This window comes from Callithrix jacchus, chromosome 9 (genome assembly GCF_049354715.1).
Source record: "Callithrix jacchus isolate 240 chromosome 9, calJac240_pri, whole genome shotgun sequence".
NCBI classification, from domain to species: domain Eukaryota; kingdom Metazoa; phylum Chordata; class Mammalia; order Primates; family Cebidae; genus Callithrix; species Callithrix jacchus.
The window spans coordinates 105,070,146-105,097,639 of NC_133510.1; the positions used below are offsets into that span (position 1 = coordinate 105,070,146).

The window sequence follows — 27,494 nt, forward strand, 5'->3', positions numbered from 1 at the left end:
GTTTAATGAGCAAAAAGAGAAAAGCAAAAAGAAAAAAGCCCACTTGCTAGGGGCATCCAATGTGAACAGACTCAAGTTTGAAATAAAGTAAGCAAGAAATTAAAACTAACACCACTTTTGAAATATATTATCTAAAACTAAGACTTGAATGAAATATATTTAAAAACAAAATGTACTTTTTAACAAAATTTTTATAGTAGAGGAGAAAGCTGATTACTTGAATGACACAGCTGGCATTGATAATTAAATGTCATTCAATTATTTAGGATAACAGGGGTAAGTTAGGAGTTTGGAACATTCCACAAAAAAATATATGAGTGCTAAGAAAAAAGAGAAGAAGAGCAGAGTTAATGTCATACTTCTTTAAAAAGACCTCTTGGCTTCTATAAACTATGGTTTGATGGTATAAGGTCTTTCTACAAACTCAAGCATGTGATTTACTCATTATACTTTAGCATAATCCACAGGACATCATTGGAAAGGTTATACACATAAGTTACAAAGCCAAGACAAGAGAAGGGAGGAGAAGGAGGTTGAAAAAAAATTCCTAAAATTAGCAAAGAAAGTGTATATTGGGTGGTGGTGAGGGGAAGCAGTGGGTGGGAAGCGGGGAATGGGGAACAGGGAAGTTGGTAGAATTAGATAAGCCCTCTATTTGAACATTAGCTTCACGGAATTGATTATACAATAAGAATAATAGAAACCTAAACCTGTAAGCTCCAATTGTGAACCTTAGTTTCTGGGGTCTGCTTATAGTAGAACAGCACAGATACATATACAATTTGGTATCTTTAGTCATTTCTGTATATGGATATGGGTAAAGGAAAATACATACAACTGCTCATATCTTACTTGATTCTTAGACTTATCACTACCTTAATAAAAATCTCATAAAGCTTGATAAAAAAGAATAATCTGGCCTGTGTTCCAAAGAATGCATTCCAAAGGGATCTGCTGTTGTTGCCAGTGATGTTGCTTAGTTTGCTATATTCTTCCTTAGAGGTCACGTAACAGAGTCTGGTTTGTTAAACACCAAAAAGAAGTGTCCAATTTCTGATTGCCAACAGACAAAGCTACTGGTGGTCTAAGAAGGACAAGAAAGACCTCAAAACTGAAGTCTACTGAACTGTGGGGTTTTTCTTGGCAAGTGAAAATGGCAGTGTGTCCAACATAAGTAATGAAGAAGAGAGAAGGCAGCCATAAGTCTGATGTTCCAAAAAATAACATCTGTATTTGCGTCACTGGAGAAAGTGTGTACAGAGCCACACTAATGAAATTATGATGGCAGCACTAATAGTTAAATACTAGTTTCTTATATCACAAAAAACTGTTTAGAGGTTTATAGGCCTGCCAATATTTACATTTATTTCTTATTGTGTTAAAGAAAGTCAAAAGACAAAATCCTTTTATAAACCATGTTGAAATGTTCCTCAAGTTTTAGATTAGAAGGAGGAAAAAAAACACTTTGTACTCAAGAGAGGTAAATTACTTTCCTAGTTTAAAAATAACTAAAAATCCGCCTTACATTTTAAAGTTTTTTCCTCTTTATTCATAAACTTTAAAGTTTATGAATGTGAATCACAACATTTCAGTTATAAAAGATGAAAAACCTGAAGTTTTCTTCCCTACCTAAGGCAACAATAAAAAACAGATCTATTGAATACGTTGATGGAAAAAGCTTTTTCTTTGCAGAGAATGGGAACTAGTAGAATTTGAAAAGATGCTACAGGTTGTTAAAAGGCAGCCAGTCCTCCAATTAGGCTCCTTTTACTTAAAATTTAACTTCATAAAATGGACTCATATCATATCTTTGCCTTCTTTTTTTTTTTTTTTTTAAGATGGAGTCTCACACTGTTACTTGGCTCACTGCAACCTCCACCTCCCTGGTTCATGTGATTCTCCTGCCTCAGCTTCCTGAGTAGCTGGGATTACTGGTGAATACTACCATACCTGGCTAATTTTTTGTATTTTTAGTACAGACAGGGTTTCATTATGTTGGCCAGACTGGTCTCGAACTCCTGACCTCGTGATCCGCCCGCCTCAGCCTCCCAAAGTGCTTGGGATTACAGGCATGAGCCACCACGCCCAGCCCCTGCCTTCTGACTTTCAACAATGCTATTTAAAAAATATTTGATTGCAGTTTATAAAATAAATTCATAGGATGCTACATTTAGGATAAAATTTTCAGATAAAATATATAATGGATTACTGTTCACTGAACAAATTATAACATAAATAAAAGCAAATGCTCAATGACCTTTTCTCTTCAAGGCTTTCAGTGAAGGAATAGAAATTAATTTAAATAAATCTTTTAATCACTGTAAAATGAATATGGCTATCTAAAAAAATGGAAACTTTATTTCTAATGACCTAGAAAATGCTAGACTCTGAGATTAATGCTGATACTGTTACCATCAAGTATCATTAATTAGAACTTAAATATGTGGGTCAAAAAGAGTCTCACAAATCTTTACTAGTTATATATATATACATATATATGTTAATATATATACACACACACAGTGGTTTCTATGAAAACTAATGGCAAGTTATTCCTTTTTCAAGGATTATCTCAACACATCAGTTTCAGTCAAAAAGTATTCTTCACTGACTCCAGTGAGATATCTTTAAAGGTGAAGGAACAAATCACATGAAAAAATGAACAAAAATGAAACCAGCCAAGACCAGGGCCCCAAGAAGTTGGTAAGGCAATTACTGTTACTTTATTCATAAAATAGATACATTTTAGCAGTTCGACCTGTGACTTTTACAGGTGAGAACTAAGGTTAACCTGAGTGCCTATGAAGAAAAACCTTTAAGAAAATAATTTCAAAAAGTCAGCGATCTATTGTTAACGACACAATTGAAAATACAATTCATAAATTTCTCTATGTGATTGACTCACTACTCCCTTCACCTGCCTCCCATGCTGCATAAAATATATATATTATAGACATCATCACTTGTTAATCACCAAAAAAAAAGTATATGGTATTTTCTTTGCGTACTGTAGCTACTCAAGTATTTGTTGATTTAAGGATAATTTGGGCTGTTGAAGACCCATTTTCCTCTTTGCATTATAAATGCAAAAGCAGCATCTAAAATTTATAGATTTGCTATGCTAGGCTAATCAATGCTAAAACTCCATTATGAATATATACCTAATTTCATTCAAATGATGAATGAAACTGAAATATACATTAATTTGAAATATACATTAATTATACATTTCTAAATCTTCCTTTACAGGAATAAGAACTTTAAGAGAATTTTTATAGTAAACCATTTTGAAATTTGCTAATTAAATTAAGAGTATACAAAGAATTAAAAATATAACTACCATTCAACACAGCAATTTTATTGCTGGGTAGATATACCCAAGGGAAAATAAACAGTTCTACCAAAAAGACACATGCACACACATGGTCATCAAAGCATAATTCACAATAGCAAAGATAGGAACCAACCTATGTGCCCATCAGTGGTGGACTGGATAAAGAAAATGTAGTATATACATGCCATGGGAGACTACACAGCCATAAAAAAAGAACAAAATCATGTCCTTTGCAGCAACATGGATGTAACTGGAGGCCATTATCCTAAGTGAATTAATGCAGAAACATAAAACTAAATACTACGTGTTCTCACTTATAAGTGAAGCTAAACATGAGGTACTCATGGAAATAAAGATAGAAATGACTGACAGTGGAGACGGTAAGAGAGGAGAGGAGAGGATGGGGCAAGGGTTGAAAAACTACCTATTGGGTATTATGCTCACTACCTGGGTAACAGAAGCATTTGTACCTCAAACCTGAGCATCATGCAATATACCCTTGCAACAACCCTGCCCATGTACTCCTTAAATCTAAAACTGAAATTTAATAAAGAGTGTAATAAGTTCAGATGTCTCCTGAGCAGTTTTTCAAAACTTATTACTACATTGCACCTATTCAAGAAGTTTTAAAGAAATATCTCCAACCAAATACAGTAATAAAAGTTACAAAGAACAGAATCCTTAGTAATTAACAATAAAGATGATACTACTGATTGACATAACAGCATATTCACTTTTGAATTAATTTTCCAATAGTGGTAGTTTGTTTGAACTGGTATGATTCTCTCATTCAATGCCCTTAGGGATCTAACAGGCACCCATTTAAAGAGAGATGGCCAGGATTAGGCATTCCATGTGGCAAAAGAAACCACAATGAAAGGGCCTTCAACCTGATAACAATGTGTCATCAGCACATGGTATAACTAATCAATGGAATAAAAGTCATTTGTGAACTTGGGCTAGGAAAAAGCAAGAAAATAAAATCTGGGGTGTTTCACTGTATTATGAAAGTCTTCAGAAAGTCATACTTAGGTCTGAAAAGGTTTTTTTAAATGATGGCATTAAGATAAACACAAAAATGAGGTTATCTTCAGGTAAAAGAACAGAAAACTTTCATTCATTTTTCCCAATGAAATTCAATATTTTTGAAATCTTCTTTAATTTCCTTTTAAAACATATAGTTAATATAACAGCATTTTCTCCAAAATGTAAAATAATCCTCACCCAAAAAATTGGCTTATGAATGAAGTATGTGGTTGCATCTCACATTGCTTTGACCCACTCAAGACAAATTTTCTTCTGACCTAGGACGATCTACCACATTATGAATGCTTATACCATCTGAGATCCTTGATATAGTGCTAAAAATGCCTTCCTCAAGTTCATGGTCTCTAAAATTTCTAAGGCACTTCTCTCCCTTCTGAGGTGAGCCCACTTGCTTATCCTAGCTCATTTGCTCCTCTGGTCCTTACTTTTTCTCTCATTAATTAAACATGATCTTAGATAAATTTATAGTTAAGGTCAGAATCATGGTGTTTCTAAAATACACCAACTTGGAAAACTTATGTGAGATCCTTTCTTTCTGGCAGAGGTGGTCAGTGGGAAAGACAAGAGAAGGGCACTGAGAAAACAAAGCTGGAAAACTAAAAAATTACGATTGCATCAGAGAAAAGAATGATACCACACATTTTAGCAAGCATAACAACTGTCATCACTTATGTGCATCTTCAAGAGCTTCCTTATGAATCCCAACAGTAGGGTGCTGCTCCTTTTGTCACACCTTCCAAAGAGTTAAGGAGTTGCTTAAATGAGTTAGAAGGAAAGATATAAAGTCACAAGTTAAAATGTTTTTCTGCTTATGCCTTCTGTGCACTATCATTTTATGCATCATCTCAAGGAAATTCCTGTGAAACAGAATGACTCTGAGTTAACCCGCTGAAAGTTCTCTCCCCTGAACTTGCTTTCTTGTGTTCTCTCTTTGCCTTACTTTCTTCTGTCAGGAGATGGGGACGGGGTTTGGTGCTGTGATGAATTTAAGGTAGATAAATACGTATTATTAGCACTTGGTGAAATAAACTAAAATCAAGAATTAAACATTTTGGCTTAAAAAGGACTGTTTCAGATAAACCATCCTCCACCTTATCTAAATTATTTGAATTTTAATACCAGTGACACCAAAATATGGAGAATAAATTCTGAAGAAATAACATCTTCTTCAAATACACTTTCACACTTATGAAAAAATGATTTGACAAATTTAGCACCTTACATTAGCTTATCAATTTTTTAAAAAGATTATTTTGCATTTTAAATTCTCTTATGTTTCACTTATTCTCTCTTTTAAAATTTTTTAATTAAAATTAATTTTACTTGTCTGATGTTTTATTAAAAAAACAAAGAACTCAAGTCTACAGTAGCCAATTAGCCTTCTACAACTCTAATGGAGACTGGCATCTATGCCATCTATTAGTTTGTTGGTATGTGACTATTCTTCAAATATGACTGAGAATTCTAGAATGTTCTGAAGGGTCACAGTTTAAAATATGTTTTCCAGAGACAGTATGTACTATATACAAATATAGTTATGGTAAACAACTAATTCCTGGAAACAGATTATTCAAAAATAAATACTTTCATGGCAATTAAATGCCACCTAAGGATGGCTGTAAGAAAAAATGTGATATTAGCCTGAAAATATTCTCAGCTATATTATTATGACAACAGTGGTATCAGTGAGAAATAAAGAGATAAGAATCGAGGGAGGCATATGTAATATTACCAAGTAGGCACTGACATGAAAACCATATAACTATTTAGATCTGCCCACTACATGGCAAGTAATTCCTTCAATCTTCTATCTTTATCACAAATCAGAAAGAGCAAGAAATTTAAAACCTAAACTTAGCAGTATCATTGTTTACTGCTCTCTAACAAACACTTATAACAAGAAAAATTTAAAATATGCAAAAGGACAAATACATAATAGTAAGGCAATACTTCTTAACATTAAATCTGTACATAGTATGAGTGGTTCTAAGCTCCCTAACTTTCAAGGCAACATGGGAGGGTTCAAAAGGCAGCTAAAACGATGGAAAAATCATAATCTGTAAACCTAGCATAATCATTCTTCACACATACTTTCCTTAGAGGCCAGTTCACTGACTTTAGCAGAGAGTAATTTTTGTAATTCTTTGACAAAAGTTATCTGTCTCTAGGTCCTCTGTATACCGGGGCCATGGCAAAGCATAGGAACCATGGTAGGAGCTTCCAGTTGGTGGATAACTGTCAGTTTTCTGCTTAAGGGAAAGTTCTATCCAAACCTTCTTGCATTTCATATAAGATAGAAAGTAGAAGGAGGAGGACAAATGTCAGAGGTCACTTTAATTTCATTTATCCCAACTCAAAGTTACTACTCATATAGTCTACTATTTTGCTAAGCTTTGCTTCTTTCTTTTAGTTGTAGTCAGACAGACCTGCCTACCTATTTAGTTCACAGGAAGGATAAAATACTTTTTACTTAGAATTATCAAAGTTGGCTAAATTGTGCAATTAATTAAACAGACAAATATTCATTTGTATCTTTTCTTTATATTCATAAGTGTGGCAAATCAAAGTAACTGGACATGAAGCTTTTATTTTCAATGAACAAATTGAGGCTAAAACAATACAAAAGTTATTGCTCCATCCCACAAACCTTCATGTACTCAATAAATGTTGATTTTGATATTGATTAGTAAGCCTTAGGTATTATAAAACAAATGAAATACATATTAATATTATGATATCTATAGTCAAAAATTAAAAAAATCACATAATTATTAAGCTAAATCTGTAACAGTGTTTTCCACAGCTATGATTATATATAAACCAATAGCTCCTCTTTTTTGATTATACTTTGACTATATTGTTGATCAGTGATGAGGACTTGGAGTTGTCTAAAACATGGAAAGCCACATTGGGGTCATATCCAAAAAAGGTTTTAAAGACTTTAAGTTCTCTTACAGTAACTACATTTTGTTTGTTATCTAAAGAACATGCTACTTCCTGCTTGATTGGTTTCACAAGGTCCAAGGTGCATAACTTCTCGATGAACATCTTTAATAATCATTTGCCTTAGGTAATGGAAGTCACATTTCCTCAGGCCAACATCCACCACTGGCAACAGATGCATCAGAACCACCAGAACCAAAGAGATTATTCAATTCACATTTTAAGCCAGCCAAAGAAAATAGAGCTTTAAAAAAGTCTAAGTGTCCAAGAGACTGTTTTGGCAAATAGGGTTTCAAAAAATACAAGTCATTAGCTTCTTAATGTGGAAGTCGGATTTTCCCAATGCACAATTTATTACTGGCAAAGGATTCACCAAGATCTGCCAGTAAAAAGGGGAGAATTGTTGGAAAAGTGATCTATGTACACAATTCCAGTTAAGTTATAAAAGCAATATGTAATTTAGTAAAGGCTTGTGCTGCACTATTATGACAACAAACATTAAATCAAAATCAATTCTGTGCCACATTTGGAACACAAAAGTATTACTGAAAAATCTTGCATAAAACTTGATTAAAAGGAAAAAAAAAGTCAGAAAATGCCAGCAGGTGTTCCAGCAACAGTCATTAGTAATGAGATTCAAATTTGGGGATCAATTAATAGATCATAAATCTAAAAGGAACTTCTGATCTCATTTTATGTACGGGAGAACTGAAGTCTTGAGAGGTGACATGGCCCGGTGTGATGAGAAAGCTAAGAAACTATACCATGTTGTACCCCAGAAGTTCTGGGTAAAGATCTGGGTGTACTCCTAGGCAATGAAATTTTCCCCCAGAGAAAGAACAACTTTTCTTTCATTGTTTTAATCTAATCATTGTTTTATCTCTCAGACGGCAGGCAGTAATCCAGGAGTGACGGAAAAAGGCGTGGAGATCAAAAAGCAAGGTATTGCTTATTACTCTGTGAACTGGTACTTGTAATTAGTGAAGGACTGTGTTGGTTTGCACCTCTATACTCTCAAAGGAGTTTATATTGATTAAATAGTTTTAATTCTCTAGACTATAAAATAGATTTACAGGTATGTGGCAAGTGAAGCAAGGCACATATAAAAGCAAGGCATTCCAGAAGATAGTACCCAGGAAGAGGAAGTTTTCATAGCAGTTTAGGGAGGAAGCCAAAGGAGCCTGTGTTCATCCTGATACCCAGAAAGTCTTAAAATCAAGAAAATCTGTTTTTGTAACATGCAAGACTTTCTGATGTGATTGATCATATCACAATTTTGCAAATCAAAGCTTTCTATATTACAGAAGAAGCCAAAAGGGCTTGAAAAACATGGTTCTGTCATATTACATAAGACAAAATTGTTCTAAAAAAATAGGAGAAAAGGTTAAAAGATTGTTGAGGAGCTATGTATCAAGATGATACTGAGGGGAAGTATATTACACTTTGGAAAAAGAAACTCAGTATCATTGGAACAGAGGTATAAGATTCTGCTTATGGAGGAGTAACTCATATTTTTAAATGAAAAGAATATAAAGGCAACTGAAAAAGAGATAAATCTGTTATTACCCTTTCACAAAGTGAAAGACCTGTGGCACTGTTAATTCCCTTTTGTATGTATAGAGACAGTTATTTTTAGGCTCTTAGGATTAGATATTGTTGGCATAAAGAATTAGATATTGTTGGTATAAATATAGTTTTTTTTGTTTCATAAAGAGGTTTTTATTGTTGAGACAATGTTATCCTCCTTTTCGTTAATTCAAACAATTCCCTAAAAGCTGAGAGGCAGGCTTCTAAAACTGTTTCTATAGCCTATTGTCTTATGTACAATGGGTGGTAAGCTACTCAAGCTACCAATAGACAAACTGGAACTCATTTAAAGAATTATGTTGTTATCGGTCTTTCTGTGCATTAAGAACTAAAACTGAATTTTGCCTGGTAGATAAGCAAACTTTAGTCACCCCTAAAGTTGAGAAAAAGTGGGTATTTTAATACAAATTTAAAATCTTGTTGGGGAAGTGAAACACTTTTCAGTATGATAAGGTAGTCTGTAATGAAGTGACCCTCCAGAATTAGCTGGGGTTAGGCTCCTCCTTAGAGCCAGTGGTCAAATTTGCTTTTCTTTCTATCTATATCCCTTTGAACCCTGTTTGTTCTCAGTTACACTCCAGGAATTGAACCACATTTTCAGAGTGAACAACCAATTAGCAGACAAACACAGAAAATAGAAAGGCATAACACCATCCTGAGGTATAGAGATAGAAAACCATCTGTATTCTTTCCACGTCTATGACAGAAAATGAATGGTTCAATGGTACAAATTGTAATGGGTCTCTAATGGTTGTTCTTCACTCCACTTCTGTGAGGCATTTTCTAACGCAGAGTGGTACTGCCATCTGTTCTTCCACTTAAAAGTTATAGTTTTGTAAAGAAATGGATATAGGAAACACAACTAGCTATGCAGATACTGCTGAAGAATAATATTTTAGGTGATAACTTATGACATTAAAATGATTGTACTCTTGGAAAAGTGCTAAGTGGTTTGGAAGAACCAACAGATTATGTTCAGCAATACCCACAGGTATGTTCAAGAAGCTTTACACTGAAATCAAAAGATTAAAAAATCCTCAATTGAAATTGTAAGACTAGACCTATGAATAACAACAATATAGTAGGGAAAAAGCAGTGGAAGAACTGCCAGGAAATTATTAGGAGGAAAATGTAAGCAGTAAACAAAGCCAATAGCCTAAAAAAAAAGTGTGTATGTGTGTGTGATATGTGTGTCTGTGTGTATGTAAATAGAGCAAATCTGAAATTTCAAAATAAATAAGCTAACGCTTAATGGGAAGAAACTTGTGTATGACAACTGGTATTTGAAAGAAATGTCTTACAATGCTTCCCAGCGGAAAGAGGACAATTACCATAAATCAAAATATATACACTTATAGAGAAATTCTTAAACAAGGGATAAAGAAACTCCTATGTGAGGCTAAAAGAAGGCAAGAATTTTATCAAATGGAGCATACTTTTTTGCTACCCTGCCAGATGGAAGATTTAGATAAGTCTTTCTTAAAACACTGTAAACGAGCAGAAAGATACAGACACGATGGGAAATATTATCCATCTACACATACTAGAAGTTTAATTTTGCCTATGATAAATTCTTAAGTTGCCCTGATGAAAATTTAATTCCTCAATAGATAAAGGGGGCAATGAAACACGCAACTATTTGTGCCTAAGTTTGAACACAAAGGCCAAAATAAATGATAATAAAGAAGGGGCAGGAATTCTGGTACTGATCACACCAAGGAAAGAAAATTCCTGGGCATTTTCAAACATGTAGCCTACATCTCTTGTTGGAAATTTTGACAGTCGCTCATAATATGCTTAGAAAACAGAAGAAAGAGTGAATTTATAGACTGTTCAATAATCATAATCCAAAAAACAATGATTGGTAGATTCATGTTAATCTTGAGGAGGACCTCTATTGGGTCTATTCTTGTTTTGGTCCTGAAAACATTTTAAATTGATAACATAAAAAATGAGAACATATTTATACATATCCAGGTAGCACAAAGCTAGGAAGGAGAGATAATATGTGTGATTACATATATAGTCCTTAAACGAATATTGATTGAGCACCTTTATGGGTAAGGTGTTAAAATGAATATGCAAATTAATCAAGACACCATTCTTCCTCTCATGGTTCCATTTTCAACTGGAGATATAAAAATATGTACAGATAATCATAAAACAAGCTATTAAGTGACAAATTCCAGAAAGAATACCAGTAAAGTTACTGGATAGGTCAACAAAAGGAGTTATTACTTCTAGCTTTATGTGTTGGTGGGTTTAGAATCCGGGATGATTTAGTGGACACAATCATAGGAACATGTTAGATAACAGAATTTGGACATGTGACAATAAAGAGAAGGAGAATCTAGATTCAGAGAAGGAAAAGCATGGAACTTATATAGGGAAAGGTTTGTGGTTCTGTCTGATTAAAGAATGGAATTCAGGGCCTGATGCAATGGCTCACGCCTGTAATTCCAGCACTCTGGGAGGCCGAGGCAGGTGGATCATCTGAGTTCAGGAGTTCAAGACCAGCCTGGCCAACATAGCAAAACCCCATTTCTACTAAAAGTACAAAAATTAGCCGGGCATGGTGGCAGGCACCTGTAGTCCCAGCTACCCGGGAGGCTGAGGCAGGAGAATGGCTTGAACCCAGGAGGCAGAGGTTGCAGTGAGCCGAGATCGCGTCACTGTACTCCAGCCTAGGAGACAAGCATGAGACTCCATCTCAAAGAAAAAAAAGTGAAATTTAGGACAGGGAGCAACAGGAAATAAAAGTTGGGTAATAAGGTTCTGGGATGTCAGTTGGCACAAAAAACTAAAAACAATAAAATTAAGTTGGATGGACTTCTAGTATTATGATGGCAGTCTGATGTTGCTCCCCACTTTCTTCTTGAAAATTACTCCTTAACAATTAGAAACAGAATATGACCTCCAGCTTCAATGAGTAAGAGGCATATATGAACCAATTGCATAAAAATTAAGAGCAGGTAGAAGAATGATGACTTAGCAGAGCAAAAGAAGGTCAAAGTCTAAGTGTCTGAAGGAGATACCAGGAAGAAGCTGCACTTCCAGAACCCTGAAAATGCTTAGGAAATAGATATACCCTTACCAAAGGCAAAAATGAGACAAAGGACTAAAAACAGAAAAATCTGTCTTAAATCAGAAAAAGTCTGAGGCAGAAGAAATTGAACCCCTATCATACTCAGTGACATCAAGCAAAAAAGGATGGGCTGGAGTCAAGTACCAAGCACAGCTAGAAAGTTAAGGCTTTTTAAATATAAAACAATTATTTATTTTCTTAAATGCTTGTAAATTTAAAAAAATTAAATGATGTTAATATATAGTTTAAAATATTTTTAAGCAGTTCTTCATCAGAAGTATTTTTTCAAAACACACATGCTCTATGTACCAAGTACCAACTCTAGAGTTTCTAATTTTGTAAGAGAGGGCCCAGAAACTTACATCTTGGAAGTTTCTTATTCTGAAAACCGCTGAGCTAGTGTGGAAAAGAAATCTATCACCTAAACCTATCAGAAGGTGAACTGGTACAGACAAATTATAAGCATTTTCATTTATAGGACTACAGACAAGGAGGTACTGTTGCAGGAATGAAGAATGGTGTAGTACATGAAAAAATTCCCTGCCTTGTGGAGTTTATACTCTTGTAGAGAAAAGAGAGAGTAAATACATAAAACATGTAGAATGCTAGAAGTTGATAAGAAGAAAAATACAGCAGAGAAGGGGTAAAGGGAATTGGGTAAGAGGACGCTGCAATTTAAAATAATGTGGCCAAGGAAGGCCATACTTAGAAGGTAGTATTTTTGAATACAGATTTGAAGGAAGTGAGGGAGCAAACAATGGAGATATCTGGGGAAAAGTGTTTCAGGCAGAGAGAACAGCTGAAGCGAAGGCCCTGAAACAGGAGACTGCCAATATATTCATTCAAGAGACATAAAGGAGGCCAGTAGAGCTGGAGAAGAGTAAGTGAGGATATGAGATTGTAAAGCTAACAGGGGAGCTAAACTGTTTAGGATTTCATGGACCTGTGAAGGATCTTGGCTTATTCCTACTGAGGCGATAAGACATGATTAAAAAAGTAAATATTTAAAGGGTCATTTATTTTATATATATAAATGACTGAAAAGCAATGGAACTTGTTTACATAATTAATAACAAAAATAAAAATTGCAAGTGGTATCTGGAAACCTTAGCTCACTAAATAAATCTAGACAATACCTAACACAGTAGTTTAAAGTGTTTGATAAATATTTGTGGAATAAACAGTTGGCGGATTTATACTGAAAAAGTTTTTGAAGTTCTTGTAAAATCGAAGGCAATTTATCAAGAATTTAACAACTATTCTAAGATGCAGTATTCATAAAAGATTTCAGGGCAATTTTATGGAGTATAACCTAGTAGATGTTCCTATTTCTTATTTTATATAGGCTTGGCAAGGAGGGGTGAACATAAAAATCTTTCAGAGTCATTGTGAAGCGTCTCCCTTTTGTTTAAAGAGTGAAACAGAGTGTTCTCTTGTTTGTTTGTTTGTTTTTGAGATGGAGTTTCACTGTTGTTGCCAGGCCAGGCTGGTGTGATCCTGGCTCACCACAACCTCTGCCTCCAGGGTTCAAGCAATTCTTCTGCCTCAGTCTCCTGAGTAGCTGGGATTACAGGCATGCGCCACCATTCCAGGCTAATTTTGTATTTTTAGTAGACAGATGGGGTTTCTCCATGTTGGTCAGGTTAGTCTTGAACTCCAAACTTCAGGTGATCTGCCCGCTTCACCTCCCAAAGTGTAAGGATTACAGGTGTAAAGCCACCATGCCTAGCCCCATAGTTTTTTTTTTTTTATAACAAGTCTATCTTTTAAGTTTAGGCTTTCCTGAGTTTTAGCTTTAAAAATGTGTTCAATATGATTTATTCTTTTTTTTTTTTTTTTTTTTTTTGAGACGGAGTCTCACTCTATTGCCTAGGCTGGAGTGCAGTGGCCTGATCTCAGCTCACTACAACCTCTGCCACCCAGGTTCAAGCAATTCTTCTGCCTCGGCGTCCCGAGTAGCTGGGATTACAGCTGCCTGCCACTGTGCCCAGCTAATTTTTGTATTTTTACTAAAGACAGGGTTTCACCATGTTGGCCAGGCTGGTCTTTAACTTCTGACCTTGTAATCCACCTGCCTCAGCGTCCCAAAGTATTGGGATTATCAGGCATGAGCCACTGCACCTGGCCTGCTTTATTCTTATTAATTAAAAAATTTCATATATTTTCACCCCAAAGTCTGGTTTATTTTTTTCTAAATTGACCATCAATACCCTGAGCTCTAGGCTTCAGAAGAAAAAGGAATCGTGAAAGTGAAAAATCCACTTCAGATAGCTAGAGAAAGTAAATGTACTTTCTTAACCACTTTCACCATTGCAGCTTCCAAATGAGCCAATCTACTCTTTCTGATTGTCAGAATTTGCTTTTAACTTACTAGTCATAAACTATCCTGTGGACAGCAAAACAAAACTGTCCTTTAGTATTAGCATTGTGCTTCTTTTGCTTGATAATACAATTTTACAAAAACTTTTTTTTTTTCGAGACAGGGTCTTTCTCTGTAACCTATACCAAAGTACAGTGGAATAATCAGTAAGGTCAGCCACTGCATCCTTGAACTCCTGGGCTCAACCAATCCTCCCACTTCAGCCTCTTGAGTAGCTGGGACTACCAGGTACACACCATCATATAGAGTTAACTTTTTTTTTTTTTAATGTAGAGACAGGGTCTTGTTTTGTTGGTCAGGATGATCTCAAATTCCTGTTTTCAAGTGATCCTCTCACTTCAGCCTCCCAAAGTGCTGGGATTACAGGTATGTGCCACTGTGCGTGGCCTTAATTATTTGATTAACAGAAAAATGATGGACAACTACACCCTTCAACTACTGAAATAGTTTCTAAAGGAATAAAATAATGTTAACTTGTGCTGTCAGAGATAACTGCAGATATTTTTGGTACCATACCATGTTATGATTTGTTATGAAAAATATGAATTCTGAAGTCGTATAATATAAAAAGCATTACCTTACATGGCCAAGAGATCACTGATAGATGAACATAAAAAAGTGTTTTAAAATTATTATTTGTTGACGGAATTAGACTTCAGAAGATGGATAATGAGAAACTTTTGTGAGCTAAAAGATCATGTATTAAATCAATGCAAAGAAACTAAGAACCTTGAAAAAAGATTCGATGAAATGATAACAAGAATGGATAACTTAGAGAGGAATATGAATAAATTAAAGGAACTGAAAAACACAATACGAGAACTTCGCGAAGCAAACACAAGTTTCAATAGCCGAATTGACCAAGCAGAAGAAAGAATATCTGAAGTCGAAGACCAACTCAATGAAATAAAACGAGAAACCAAGATTAGAGAAGAAAGTGCAAAAAGGAATGAACAAAGTCTCCAAGAAATGTGGGACTATGTGAAAAGACCTAACCTACGTTTCATAGGTGTACCAGAAGGGGACGAAGAGAATGAATCCAAGCTGGAAAATACTCTTCAGGACATCATCCAGGAAAATTTCCCCCACCTAGCAAGACAGGCCAACACTCAATTGCAGGAAATACAGAGAACACCAAAAAGATATTCCGCAAGAAGAGCAACCCCAAGGCACATAATCGTCAGATTCAACAGGGTTGAAATAAAGGAGAGAATACTAAGGGCAGCCAGAGAGAAAGGTCGGGTCACCCACAAAGGGAAGCCCATCAGACTCACAGCAGATCTCTCGGCAGAAACACTACAAGCCAGAAGAGAGTGGGGGCCAATATTCAACATTCTTAAAGAAAAGAACTTTCAACCCAGAATTTCATATCCAGCCAAACTGAGCTTCAGAAGTGAAGGAAAAATAAAATCCTTTGCGAACAAGCAAGTACTCAGAGATTTTGTCACCACCAGGCCTGCTTTACAAGAGCTCCTAAAAGAGGCACTACACATAGAAAGGATCAACCAGTACCAGCCATTCCAAAATCACACTGAATGCTAAAGAGCATCAACATAATGAAGAATCTACAACAACTAACAGGCAAAACAGCCACTTAGCATCAAAAGGGCAGTATCAAATTCACACATAACAATATTAACCCTAAATGTAAATGGACTAAATGCACCAATCAAAAGACACAGACTGGCAAATTGGATAAAAATCCAAAACCCATCAGTGTGCTGTATCCAGGAAACCCATCTCACATGTAAGGATACACAAAGTCTCAAAATAAAGGGATGGAGGAAGATTTACCAAGCTAATGGAAAGCAAAAAAACGCAGGAGTTGCAATTCTCATCTCTGATAAAATAGACTTTAAAGCAACAAAGATCAAAAGAGACAAAGAAGGCCATTACATAATGGTAAAAGGATCGATACAACAAGAAGAGCTAACGATCCTAAACATATATGGACCCAATGCAGGAGCACCCAGATACATAAGGCAAGTTCTTAATGACTTACAAAAGGACTTAAGACTCCCACACAGGAATAGTGGGAGACTTTAACACTCCACTGTCAATACTAGACAGATCAACCAGACAGAAAATCAACAAGGATATCCAGGGCTTGAACTCAGACCTGGAGCAAGCAAACCTGATAGACATTTACAGAACTCTCCACCCCAAATCCACAGAATACACATTCTTCTCAGCACCACATCACACCTACTCTAAAATTGACCCCATAATTGGAAGTAAAGCACTGCTCAACAAATGCAAAACAACTGAAATCATAACAAACAGCCTCTCAGACCATAGTGCAATCAAGTTAGAACTCAGAATTCAGAAACCGATCCAGAACCGCACAGCTTCATGGAAACTGAACAACTGGCTCTTGAATGTTGACTGGGTAAACAACGAAATGAAGGCAGAAATAAAGAAGTTCTTCAAAACCAATGAGAACGAAGACACAACATGCCAGAACCTCTGGGACACATTTAAAGCAGTCACTAGAGGAAAGTATATAGCAATAAGTGCCCATATGAGGAGAATGGAGAGATCCAAAATTGACACCCTATCGTCAAAATTGAAAGAGCTAGAGGAGCAAGATCAAAAAAACTCAAAACCCAGCAGAAGACAAGAAATAACTAAGATCAGAGCTGAGCTGAAGGAGATTGAGACACGAAAAACCCTTCAAAAAATCAATAAATCCAAGAGCTGTTTTTTTGAAAAGATCAATAAAATAGACAGACCACTAGCCAGATTGATTAAAAAGAAAAGAGAGAACAACCAAATAGATGCAATAAAAAATGATAAAGGGGAAATCACCACAGATTCCACAGAAATTCAAACCATCATCAGAGAATATTACAAACAACTCTATGCACATAAACTAGTAAACCTGGAAGAAATGGATAAATTCCTGGACTCCTGTGTCCTCCCAAGCCTAAACCAGGAGGAAGCTGAAACTATGAATAGACCAATAACAAGGTCTGAAGTTGAGGCAGCAATTAAGAGCCTACCACACAAAAAAAGCCCAGGTACAGACGGGTTCACAGCCGAATTCTACCAGACACACAAGGAGGAGCTGGTACCATTCCTTCTACAACTATTTCAAACAATCCAAAAAGAGGGAATCCTTCCCAAATCATTTTATGAGACCAACATCATCCTGATACCAAAACCCGGCAGAGACCCAACGAGAAAAGAAAACTTCAGGCCAATATCCATGATGAACATAGATGCAAAAATCTTCAATAAAATATTGGCAAGCCGATTGCAACAGCAAATCAAAAAACTTATTCATCATGATCAAGTAGGATTCATCCCGGGGATGCAAAGCTGGTTCAACATACGCAAGTCTATCAATGTAATTCACCACATAAACAGAACCAAAAACAAAAACCACATGATTATCTCAATTGACGCAGAGAAGGCATTTGACAAAATTCAACAGCCCTTTATGCTAAAAACCCTCAATAAACTCGGTATCGATGGAACGTATCTCAAAGTAATAAAAGCTATTTATGACAAACCAACAGCCAATATCATACTGAATGGGCAAAAACTGGAAGCATTCCCTTTGAAATCTGGCACTAGACAAGGATGCCCTCTCTCACCACTCCTATTCAATATAGTACTGGAAGTTCTAGCCAGAGCAATCAGGCAAGAAAAAGAAATAAAGGGTATTCAAATAGGAAAGGTGGAAGCCAAATTGTCTCTATTTGCAGACGACATGATAGTATACCTAGAAGACCCCATTGCCTCTGCCCAAAAACTCCTGAAACTGATAAACAACTTCAGCAAAGTCTCAGGATATAAAATCAATGTGGAAAAATCACAAGCATTCGTCTACACCAATAACAGACTTAAAGAAAGCCAAATCAAGAGCGAACTGCCATTCGCAATTGCTACAAAAAGAATAAAATACCTTGGAATACAACTCACAAGGAACGTAAGAGACCTCTTCAAGGAGAACTACAAACCACTGCTCAACGAAATCAGAGAGGACACAAAACAGATGGAGAAACATTCCATGTTCATGGTTAGGAAGAATTAATATCGTGAAAATGGCTATACTGCCCAAAGTAATTTACAGAATCAACGCTATCCCCATCAAGCTACCATCGACTTTCTTCACTGAACTGGAAAAAACCACCATGAACTTCATATGGAACCAAAAGAGAGCCCGCATAGCCAAGTCAATTCTAAGCAAAAAGAACACAGCGGGGGGCACCACACTACTGGATTTCAAACTATACTACAAGGCTACAGTAATCAAAACAGCATGGTACTGGTACCAAAACAGAGATATAGACCAATGGAACAAAACAGAGGCACCGGAGGCAACACAACATACATACAACTATACAATCTTTGATAAACCTGACAAAAACAAGCAATGGGGAAAGGATTCCCTGTTCAACAAATGGTGTTGGGAAAACTGGCTAGCCATGTGCAGAAAGCAGAAACTGGACCCCTTCCTGACACCTTACACTAAAATTAACTCCAGATGGATTAAAGACTTAAACATAAGACCTGGCACCATAAAAACCCTAGAAGGAAATCTAGGCAAAACTATCCAGGACATAGGAGTAGGCAAGGACTTCATGAACAAAACACCAAAAGCATTGGCAACAAAAGCCAAAATAGACAAATGGGACCTAATGAAACTCCACAGCTCTGCACGGCAAAAGAAACAGTCACTAGAGTGGATCGGCAACCAACAGAATGGGAAAAAAGTTTCGCAGTCTACCCATCTGACAAAGGGCTGATATCCAGAATTTACAAAGAACTCAAACAGATTTACAGGAAAAAACCAAACAAGCCCATTCAAAAGTGGGCAAAGGATATAAACAGATACTTTACGAAAGACGACATATATGAGGCCAACAATCATATGAAAAAATGCTCATCGTCACTGGTCATCAGAGAGATGCAAATCAAAACCACATTGAGATACCATCTCACGCCAGTTAGAATGGCGATCATTAAAAAATCTGGAGACAACAGATGCTGGAGAGGATGTGGAGAAAAAGGAACACTTTTACACTGTTGGTGGGAGTGTAAATTAGTTCAACCATTGTGGAAGACAGTGTGGCGATTCCTCAAGGCCTTAGAAATGGAAATTCCATTTGACCCAGCAATCCCATTACTGGGTATATATCCAAAAGTCTGTAAATCGTTCTACTATAAGGACACATGTACACGAATGTTCATTGCAGCACTGTTTACAATAGCAAAGACCTGGAATCAACCCAAATGCCCATTGATAATAGACTGGATTGGAAAAATGTGGCACATATACATCATGGAATATTATGCAGCAATCAGAAATGATGAGTTTGTGTCGTTTGTAGGGACATGGATGAATCTGGAGAACATCATCCTCAGCAAACTGACACAAGAACAGAAAATGAAACACCGCATATTCTCACTCATAGGTGGGTGATGAAAAATGAGAACACATGGACACAGAAAGGGGAGTACTAAACACTGGGGTCTATTGGGGGGAAAAGGGGAGGGCCAGTGGGAGGGGGAGGTGGGGAGGGATAGCCTGGGGAGAAATGCCAAATGTGGGTGAAGGGGAGAAGAAAAGCAAAGGACACTGCCATGTGTGTATCTATGCAACTGTCTTGCATGCTCTGCTCATGTACCCCAAAACCTAAAATCCAATAAAAATTAAAAAAAAAAAAAAGTTATTATTTGTGCTAGTGTATGGGGATTAAGCTAGAGTCAAATGATTTACCAAATGAATAGTCTACTTTCATTACTTTCTGTATCTAACATTTGCATTGATAACTTCGTGTAAAGCAAAAAAATTTACATAAATCTAAATTAAACTATGTTAATTTGAAATGTGAGATCAATTCTAATTATCAAGATTTGACTTCTGATTTTTAAAAATCAGATTATTAATTAAAATAGGAAAGAAGAGAACAGAAAACTTCGTTTACCAGTTTTCTCAGATTGAAAAAATAACAGTAAAACCTCCAGGGTTAAGAATTTCAAATGAGGCTGCTACACAAAGAAGACAGACTAATAGCTTACCACTTGAACCATTTTGAGATATCTGGCATATCTTGGATCCTTGGCTACAGTTAAGATATTTTCTGCTGATACTTCACTTTCCTGTAGTCCAGAGTCTTGTGTACTGTTCTGCTGTAGAGAGTATTTTGTGTAAATCTTTAGACAATTCACAAAAGGGGTCCATCATCTTACTTAAAAGGGATGTTTCTTTCCATAATTCTAAGGCAATAAATGGCAGAAAAAATCATATCCCCAAATTTAAATACCAATAATTTAATTATGAGATATGTTTCCAAATACCTACAAATATTTAAATATCACTTCAGAAGAGGTTACATTTCAACCCTATATTGGTTCCTTAAAATGCAAGTATATTCATGCAATAAAATTAAAATTCTGCTTTATTTGTCCTCAGAGTGCTGACACAAAGCATGAATTATAGGTGGTTATACTATTTTAACAAAACTTTTAATAAAGCTAATGAAACTTATGAACTATCTACAAATTAATAAGTTTACTGAGATAATGATGAATTGATTTCCTAGGTATCTATCATCTACCTAATTGAGCCCTTTATTTATTAAATCATTTTATTCTAAGTGGACATGGCTCTTCTAACTTTTTAGAAAGCAATTTTTAGAGAATTTGTAGAACAAAATTATCTGGTTTTATATATTTCAGCTACTGATGGAACTATTAATGGTAACACTGCCTACAGACTGATTAAGATGAATTACTAAATATAACTTAACAATAAGAATACTGGGGAGTGGTCTTTTTAGACAAAAATGCTGTTGTTACCCAGGCAGTCTTGGTACCATGGTACTGAAACTTGTGCAAATCAGATCAATATCCTTGCTTAAGTGCAAAGCTAGAACTGCCTGTATACAGCACTTGATTTTTCTATCAAACCAAACATTTAGAAAAAGCTTAGTTTTGTGAATCTCTCTCATTATCTGTATATAAGCATTAAGAAGAATTACCTTAGCAGAAATCAATTGTATGTCTATTGTCTATGCTGAAATATAGAAAAATCAATCTTTCTATCTTCATAGTCTTTAGAATATGAATGTAAATTGCATATTGAAGTTTTTTCTCAGATAATTCAAATATAAATTAAATCTGTCAAAAACTCTAAAGCAAATAAAACACCCAAAAAACCTTTAGGTTCTTCTGTTACATGATATTGTTAAGTGTTACAAAAGTGAGTATACATATATTCATCTAAAATATACATAAATACAAAGCTTTCAAAACACTGTTAAATAAAAAATTAAAATAATATATCCAAGTATGTTTTTAACAAATTCATGGAAATTAAACTCATATAATAGCAAAATTGTGCAAATGAGAACTATATCCTGGCCAGATATCAGCTCTCAATTGTTAACTTTTGTGTAATAACAAAGACCTCAACAAGGTTTAATTATGAAATATATTATACCTTTGCTATTTGAATGACCCATTCAATCCTCTATCATATCTCTCAACTGTCCTTCATTTATTCTCAAACCAATCTCAATCTCCACAACTGGATATTCTATTGTGAATAATGATAAAATCGGAACCATGAAATTAAATTTTGCCAAAAAATCAGTAAACAAAGCTTGCATCTTTGACTCACGTATAGATTAGAAAGAATGATAAATAATTTTTTTAAGTGCATTATTCTCCTTTATCTGATAATCGAGTTGACTAGAATGTCAATGAAAACTCTGCATTAAGTAATACTTAAGCCCATTTCAAAACATTTTGTATAAAATATAAAATATACCATTTAATAATAATGAAGAAATGAGAAGTTGATTTGAATATTAAGAACATGCTGAGCAGTTATTTTATTAAGCTAATCAACATACAACTTTATCACAATATTTCAAACGTTGGAAGCCAAAAAACTTCATAAACCCTCTAAATAAATACCTGTACAATTTTTAAATAAAGCTGCCAGAGATATATCAGGTTATTCTTAATTTCCAAAGCACATTAAGAAATTCAGCTGTGATTACTGGTAATCAACTTTTTGGGACATTAAACATGTGAGACCAACACAACTGAATAAAAATTTTAAAGTACATATTATAGATGGCATTCATAATAGCACCTGGAAAAATTAATAATCAAAGTTAGGTACACTTAAAATTTTTATAAAAGTATATGACAACACTGTCTACCACATAACTACTAGGTAGAGTAGAAATATTTTTTTGATATTCTTTATAGATGCTTTGTTTTAGAAAGAGGATAGTCATATTTAATTGAGGTAATGTAAAGTTAAACTCCTCTACAACATCTGGATATTTTCTTGCACATTTTATATATTTGGGTGGCCATGATAATGAAATATGCTATATATATATATATATATATATATATATGTATACATGCATATACACACATATATATGCATATACATACGTATGTATATATACATATACACACACACACACACATATATATGTAGTTTTTCTTTTTTTTTTAGATGGAATCTTGCTTTGTCAACAGGCTGAGTGTACTGGCGCAATCTTGGCTCACTGCAACCTCTGCCTTCTGGGTTCAAGCAATTCTCCTGCCTCAGCCTCCTGGGTAGCTGGGACTACAGGTGCATGCCACCACACCCAGCTAATTTTTGTATTTTCAGTAGAGACGGGATTTCACTAGGTTGGCCAGGATTGTTTCGACTCTTGATCTGTCTGCCTCAGCCTCCCAAAGTGCTGGGATTACAGGTATGAGCCATTGCGCCCAGCCAAAATTTGCTATATTAAATAAATGGATGTTGAATTTCATAATATCTAATTAAGTAAATGACCATTTAATTTATTACCCAAATACATATGATATTCTAAAAATATGGCTCTTTCTACAGGGCCTCATACCATTCATCATCAATATGTTTAATAAATTGAACACGGGTAGTGAAAACAGTGTAGTGTAGTGTAGTGTAGTACTGTGCAGTGTAGCAGGTAAGTGCTAGGGCTCTTGGCACCAGACTGTCTGGGTCAAAATTCCAGTTCTTACATTACTTTTTGAACTTTGGCAAGTTACTTAAGTTCTATATACCTCATTTGACCCATCTATAAAGTAAGATAATATAGTGCTTATATTATAGGACTGCTGTAAAGATTAAATGAAGTAGTTTATGCAAGGCACTTAGAAATGTGCAAGCCCTGGTACACAGGAAGCACCCTTTATGTGTTAGCTATTATCATCATTGTCAACGTCATCATGATCTAAAATATATCCTGGAAAAGTACCTCCAGGTGTAAAGGCCGAATTCCATTATGCAAGTCTATTTGTTTTATTTGTTTATTATGATTTTGGTAGGCCACCATTTTGATGATTATTTTGTTTTAGATTTTAATACCTCACTGAGATACACTAGAGACTGTTCTCAAACAACAAATAATCTTTATTTTTTTGAAATAAAAAGTAATAAAAAATTTTACAGAAGCTTAAGTGAACATTAAGATCTAAGAGCCAAATGTAAAGTATAGGTTTTACTAGGATGCAGATTCAAACGAATCAACTTCAAAAATACACTTTTTAGACAACTGGTATTTCTAAGATCAGTAGCTTTCAAATTTCAAGAGCCTACAGATCACCTAGAGGTCTTATTAAAATGTAGATTCTGATCAGCAGTTTTGGGGTAGAGTCTGAGATGCTTCATTCTGCCAAGCTGCTGGTGATGGCCATGCAGTTGGTCCATGGGGTATATGTGAGTAACAAGGGGTTAGACAATACCAGGATTTTTTTTTTTTTTTTGAGACAGAGTTTTGTGCTGTCACACAGGCTGGAGGGCAGTAGTGCAATCTCATTTCACTGCAACCTCTGACTCCTTGGCTCAACTGATCCTCCCACCTCAGCCTCCTGAGTAGCTGGGACCACAGGTATGCGCCACCACGCCTGGCTAATTTTTGTGTTTTTAGTGGAGATAGTGTTTCACCATGTTGCCCAGGCTGATCTTGAACTCCTGAGCTCAACTGATCCACCTGCCTTGGCCTCCCAAAGTGTTGGGATTATAGGTGTGAGCCACTGCACTTGGCCAATTATTGTTAATTATATTGTATATGATAAAGGCATTTATATAAAAAAAAGTTACAAAAGAAAATGTCAAAACTTTTCAGAGATGCTCAAAAATTTATGCAGGAGTGAGATGACATGTCTGAAATTAATTTCAGCAAGTGACAAAAAATAGATGGAGCAATTGTAACAAAATAATAACTGGTGAATCTAGGTCTATTTTTGTGTATGCTTTAAAATTTTACAATAAAACATCTTAAATATACATTTCTTATAAGAACTTAGAAAAATTTCTAATTATTTTCAAGAAAATAATTATTTGATGATTTTTCCTAGTTTTATACAGATTCATTTTCTTTTTCATAGGCAAAGCAAGTATTAACATCAGGAAGGCCTTCAAAATAACACAGCAAATTTGTTTTTCCCAAATTTCATTTTCTATATTAAGGTTTTAAAATTTTACTATTAGAAGTTTTATGTTTTTATTTTTCTTCCTTCCAACCTGCTGCTATCAGTCTCAACAAAGAACATCTGCTCGTTTCTTACAACTCACCTGTGGTTGCTCTGAAGTGGCTTCAGGATGTGCTCCATTTGTGACACTTGTGACACTTAAAGGAGATACTTCAACTGTGACATCATCTAGGCCTGGGATAGATGACAACTGAGAAAAGAAAACTGGTATTGAACTATAAAGAAAGAACCTGCATAGATGACCACTATACATTTCTAGGTTTGTGTATTTTTAATAGCGGTCTTAAGTTTTAAGTCTACACAAATAGGTTCATAAAATCTTGTTTTTAATTCTCCATGTCATAAACTAAAGGGGATAGATAGTCATAAATACTTTTGAAGAACTTCTCAAAATCTAATTTAGTTTATATAAGAAGCTATGTCATTTATATCATTTTTCAAAATGTAGACAATCGTAGTGTTAAGACTGAGAGCCTGGTCTTTGGGGTCAGACTGTCTAGGTTTAAGTTTTAGATCGACCATTCACAAGCTGTGTGATCTTGTATAAATCTCTCTATGCCTCAATTATCTCACCTGTAAAGTGGAGATAAGAAAATGTACCTAGTAACGTTGTTGTAAAAATATTTCTATTAATAATACTTTGGGAAAAAATTGCTTTGTGCAAATTTTAAATTACCTAGGATATGACAAAAATTTTGTCTTTACACTTTAATGTATGACACAGCTCATTCTTTTTTCTTTCTTTGAACACTCATCACTGAATGTTATTAAAATGTTTCTTGTCTGCAAAACAATGGGCATATTGTTGGCATTTCAACCTGAAATGGTTTAGCATTTCACTATGAAATAGTTAAGCATTTCAGGTTAGATCTGCAAGACCCACGCAAACCTTCTTTTCTGAGTTCATCCCAGTATCAATGACACATATTCATCAGATATTTGGCTAATTTTGGGGATGACTCTATGGCTATGGGAATAACTAAGGTTAACTTCTCCATATGGTAACTTAACGTGTCACCTTGGACTCTAACTCCATAAGAATTCCTTAAACACTAAAATAAGACACATATTCATAATAAAGAATAATTTAAAAAACCAATGGTAATAAGATCTCAAGCAGTAGCACTCATTGAAAACTGTTGACTGATAACCATAGTTAGCATAGTGGCTACAGCCCAAATAGTTTCAAGTGGTTATGGCTGCTAAAAGAATATCTAAACACGTTCAAGGCCAGGTTTTCAAACTAGAGAAATGTTCTAAGAGAAACACAGGTGAGGTCCATAAGGAGACCTAGAAAGTGCAAACTAGATATTCTGGTCATATTCAAAAGAGATATCATTATTTTCTTCCTAATAAATATTCATTGAATATTTCTTAGTTTTTTTTGGTAAATGGACAAAGAAAATATTAATTTCAGAAAAGTTAGTCATGAAAATACACTAGTGTCTCCATAAAACTTTATAAACAGAAAAAAACCTGTGAAATATATAAATATATTAAAAATGAAACCAAACTAAATATATCCCTGTTATCAAAATCTTTAAGCTTTCAATCTAAAACAGTCTCCTATTTTTCTTAGTTATCATTTGCAATTTCTGACACTAATGAAAACTGGTATTCTTCATTAGTACTTAAGATATTTGCAAACAGAAACAGCATATATTGTCTCCAAAGTTTGCTCTGAGACATCTAAACATTTATATAATTATTATTGTATTATCAAATAACTAGTAAAATAATTTTGGAATTTTCTATCAAATGAAGAGAACTATATAACAGCTCAACTTGTTAACATGTTACTTGCATTATGCATTTGCCTATCTCAAACTATGTGTACATTTGAATTAATGTTTCATACTGAACACCATTTTCTTTGCAACTGCAGTAAAATTAAAAACACAACCAGTATCACTTCATAGATACAGAAGTTAAATGGAATCATTCCTAAATGCAATGAAAGTTAAGTATGATTAAGAAAGCTGGTATATGTACAGCAAAGTTTATACTACAAACTATTCAGAAATACAAACCTTTGCATCTAAAATATTGAGAGTTGTTTCAATTTGTTGGATACGAAGTGAAAGGTCTGCCAGTTTCTGGAAAAGAAAAATCACAGACAAAAAATAAGAACTGATTAAGATAAACTGTTAACAATACTAAGGGCAGATTTGAAAATATGAAAAACCATGGTTTAAATATTTGTCATGTTTTAATATAGTACGGTCTTACATGAGTAGGAATGAGAACTCTTCTATTACCTGTATTAGAATGCTTCTCAGTTATTTTATAAAATTATATTCACTTTTAAGATAGTAACATTTTCAGCTTTAGCAAACTCATTATCAGAGCAGTAAACGATTGTTGAGACTAGAATATAAACAGCCCAGGACAGAGCCTTTTGTTTACTACCGTACCTTTAGTGCCCAGAATAATACCTTGACACTTAACAGGCTAAATAATTATTTGTTGATGAATGAAGAATTTTTCCCATTCAAAGACACCCTGTAACAAGGACTGCCTTTATAAATTACTTAAATGAATAAGCATATACAATTTGTCCCAGATTTAAACATCCCTAGTTTGAAAAATAAAGGGGGATGAAATTGGAAGATGAGTAA

At 34.9% G+C, this 27,494-nt stretch overlaps 1 protein-coding gene and 1 long non-coding RNA gene across 5 annotated transcripts in view; one reads left to right on the top strand and one right to left on the bottom strand.

The window, feature by feature from the left end:
- Positions 1–25,055, top strand: part of LOC118144320 (uncharacterized) — a 29,443-nt gene extending 4,388 nt beyond the window's left edge. For both annotated transcript variants that reach the window (XR_004729012.3, XR_013522386.1), the window contains exons 2-4: positions 2,566–2,703; positions 8,212–8,266; positions 24,921–25,055. This is a non-coding gene — a long non-coding RNA (uncharacterized LOC118144320). The remainder of the gene's footprint in view (positions 1–2,565; positions 2,704–8,211; positions 8,267–24,920) is intronic.
- The window catches only part of WASHC3 (WASH complex subunit 3), a 103,842-nt gene that overhangs the window by 69,654 nt on the left and 6,694 nt on the right, over positions 1–27,494 (bottom strand). For 2 of the 3 annotated variants that reach the window (XM_035257396.2, XM_002752907.4), the window contains exons 3-5: positions 26,907–26,972; positions 24,959–25,066; positions 20,407–20,517 (exon numbers count right to left, since the gene is read on the bottom strand). In XM_035257396.2, coding sequence (XP_035113287.1) covers positions 20,407–20,517; positions 24,959–25,066; positions 26,907–26,972 — 285 coding nt within the window. The remainder of the gene's footprint in view (positions 1–20,406; positions 20,518–24,958; positions 25,067–26,906; positions 26,973–27,494) is intronic. The other variant, XM_009004489.4, reaches the window with a different exon arrangement.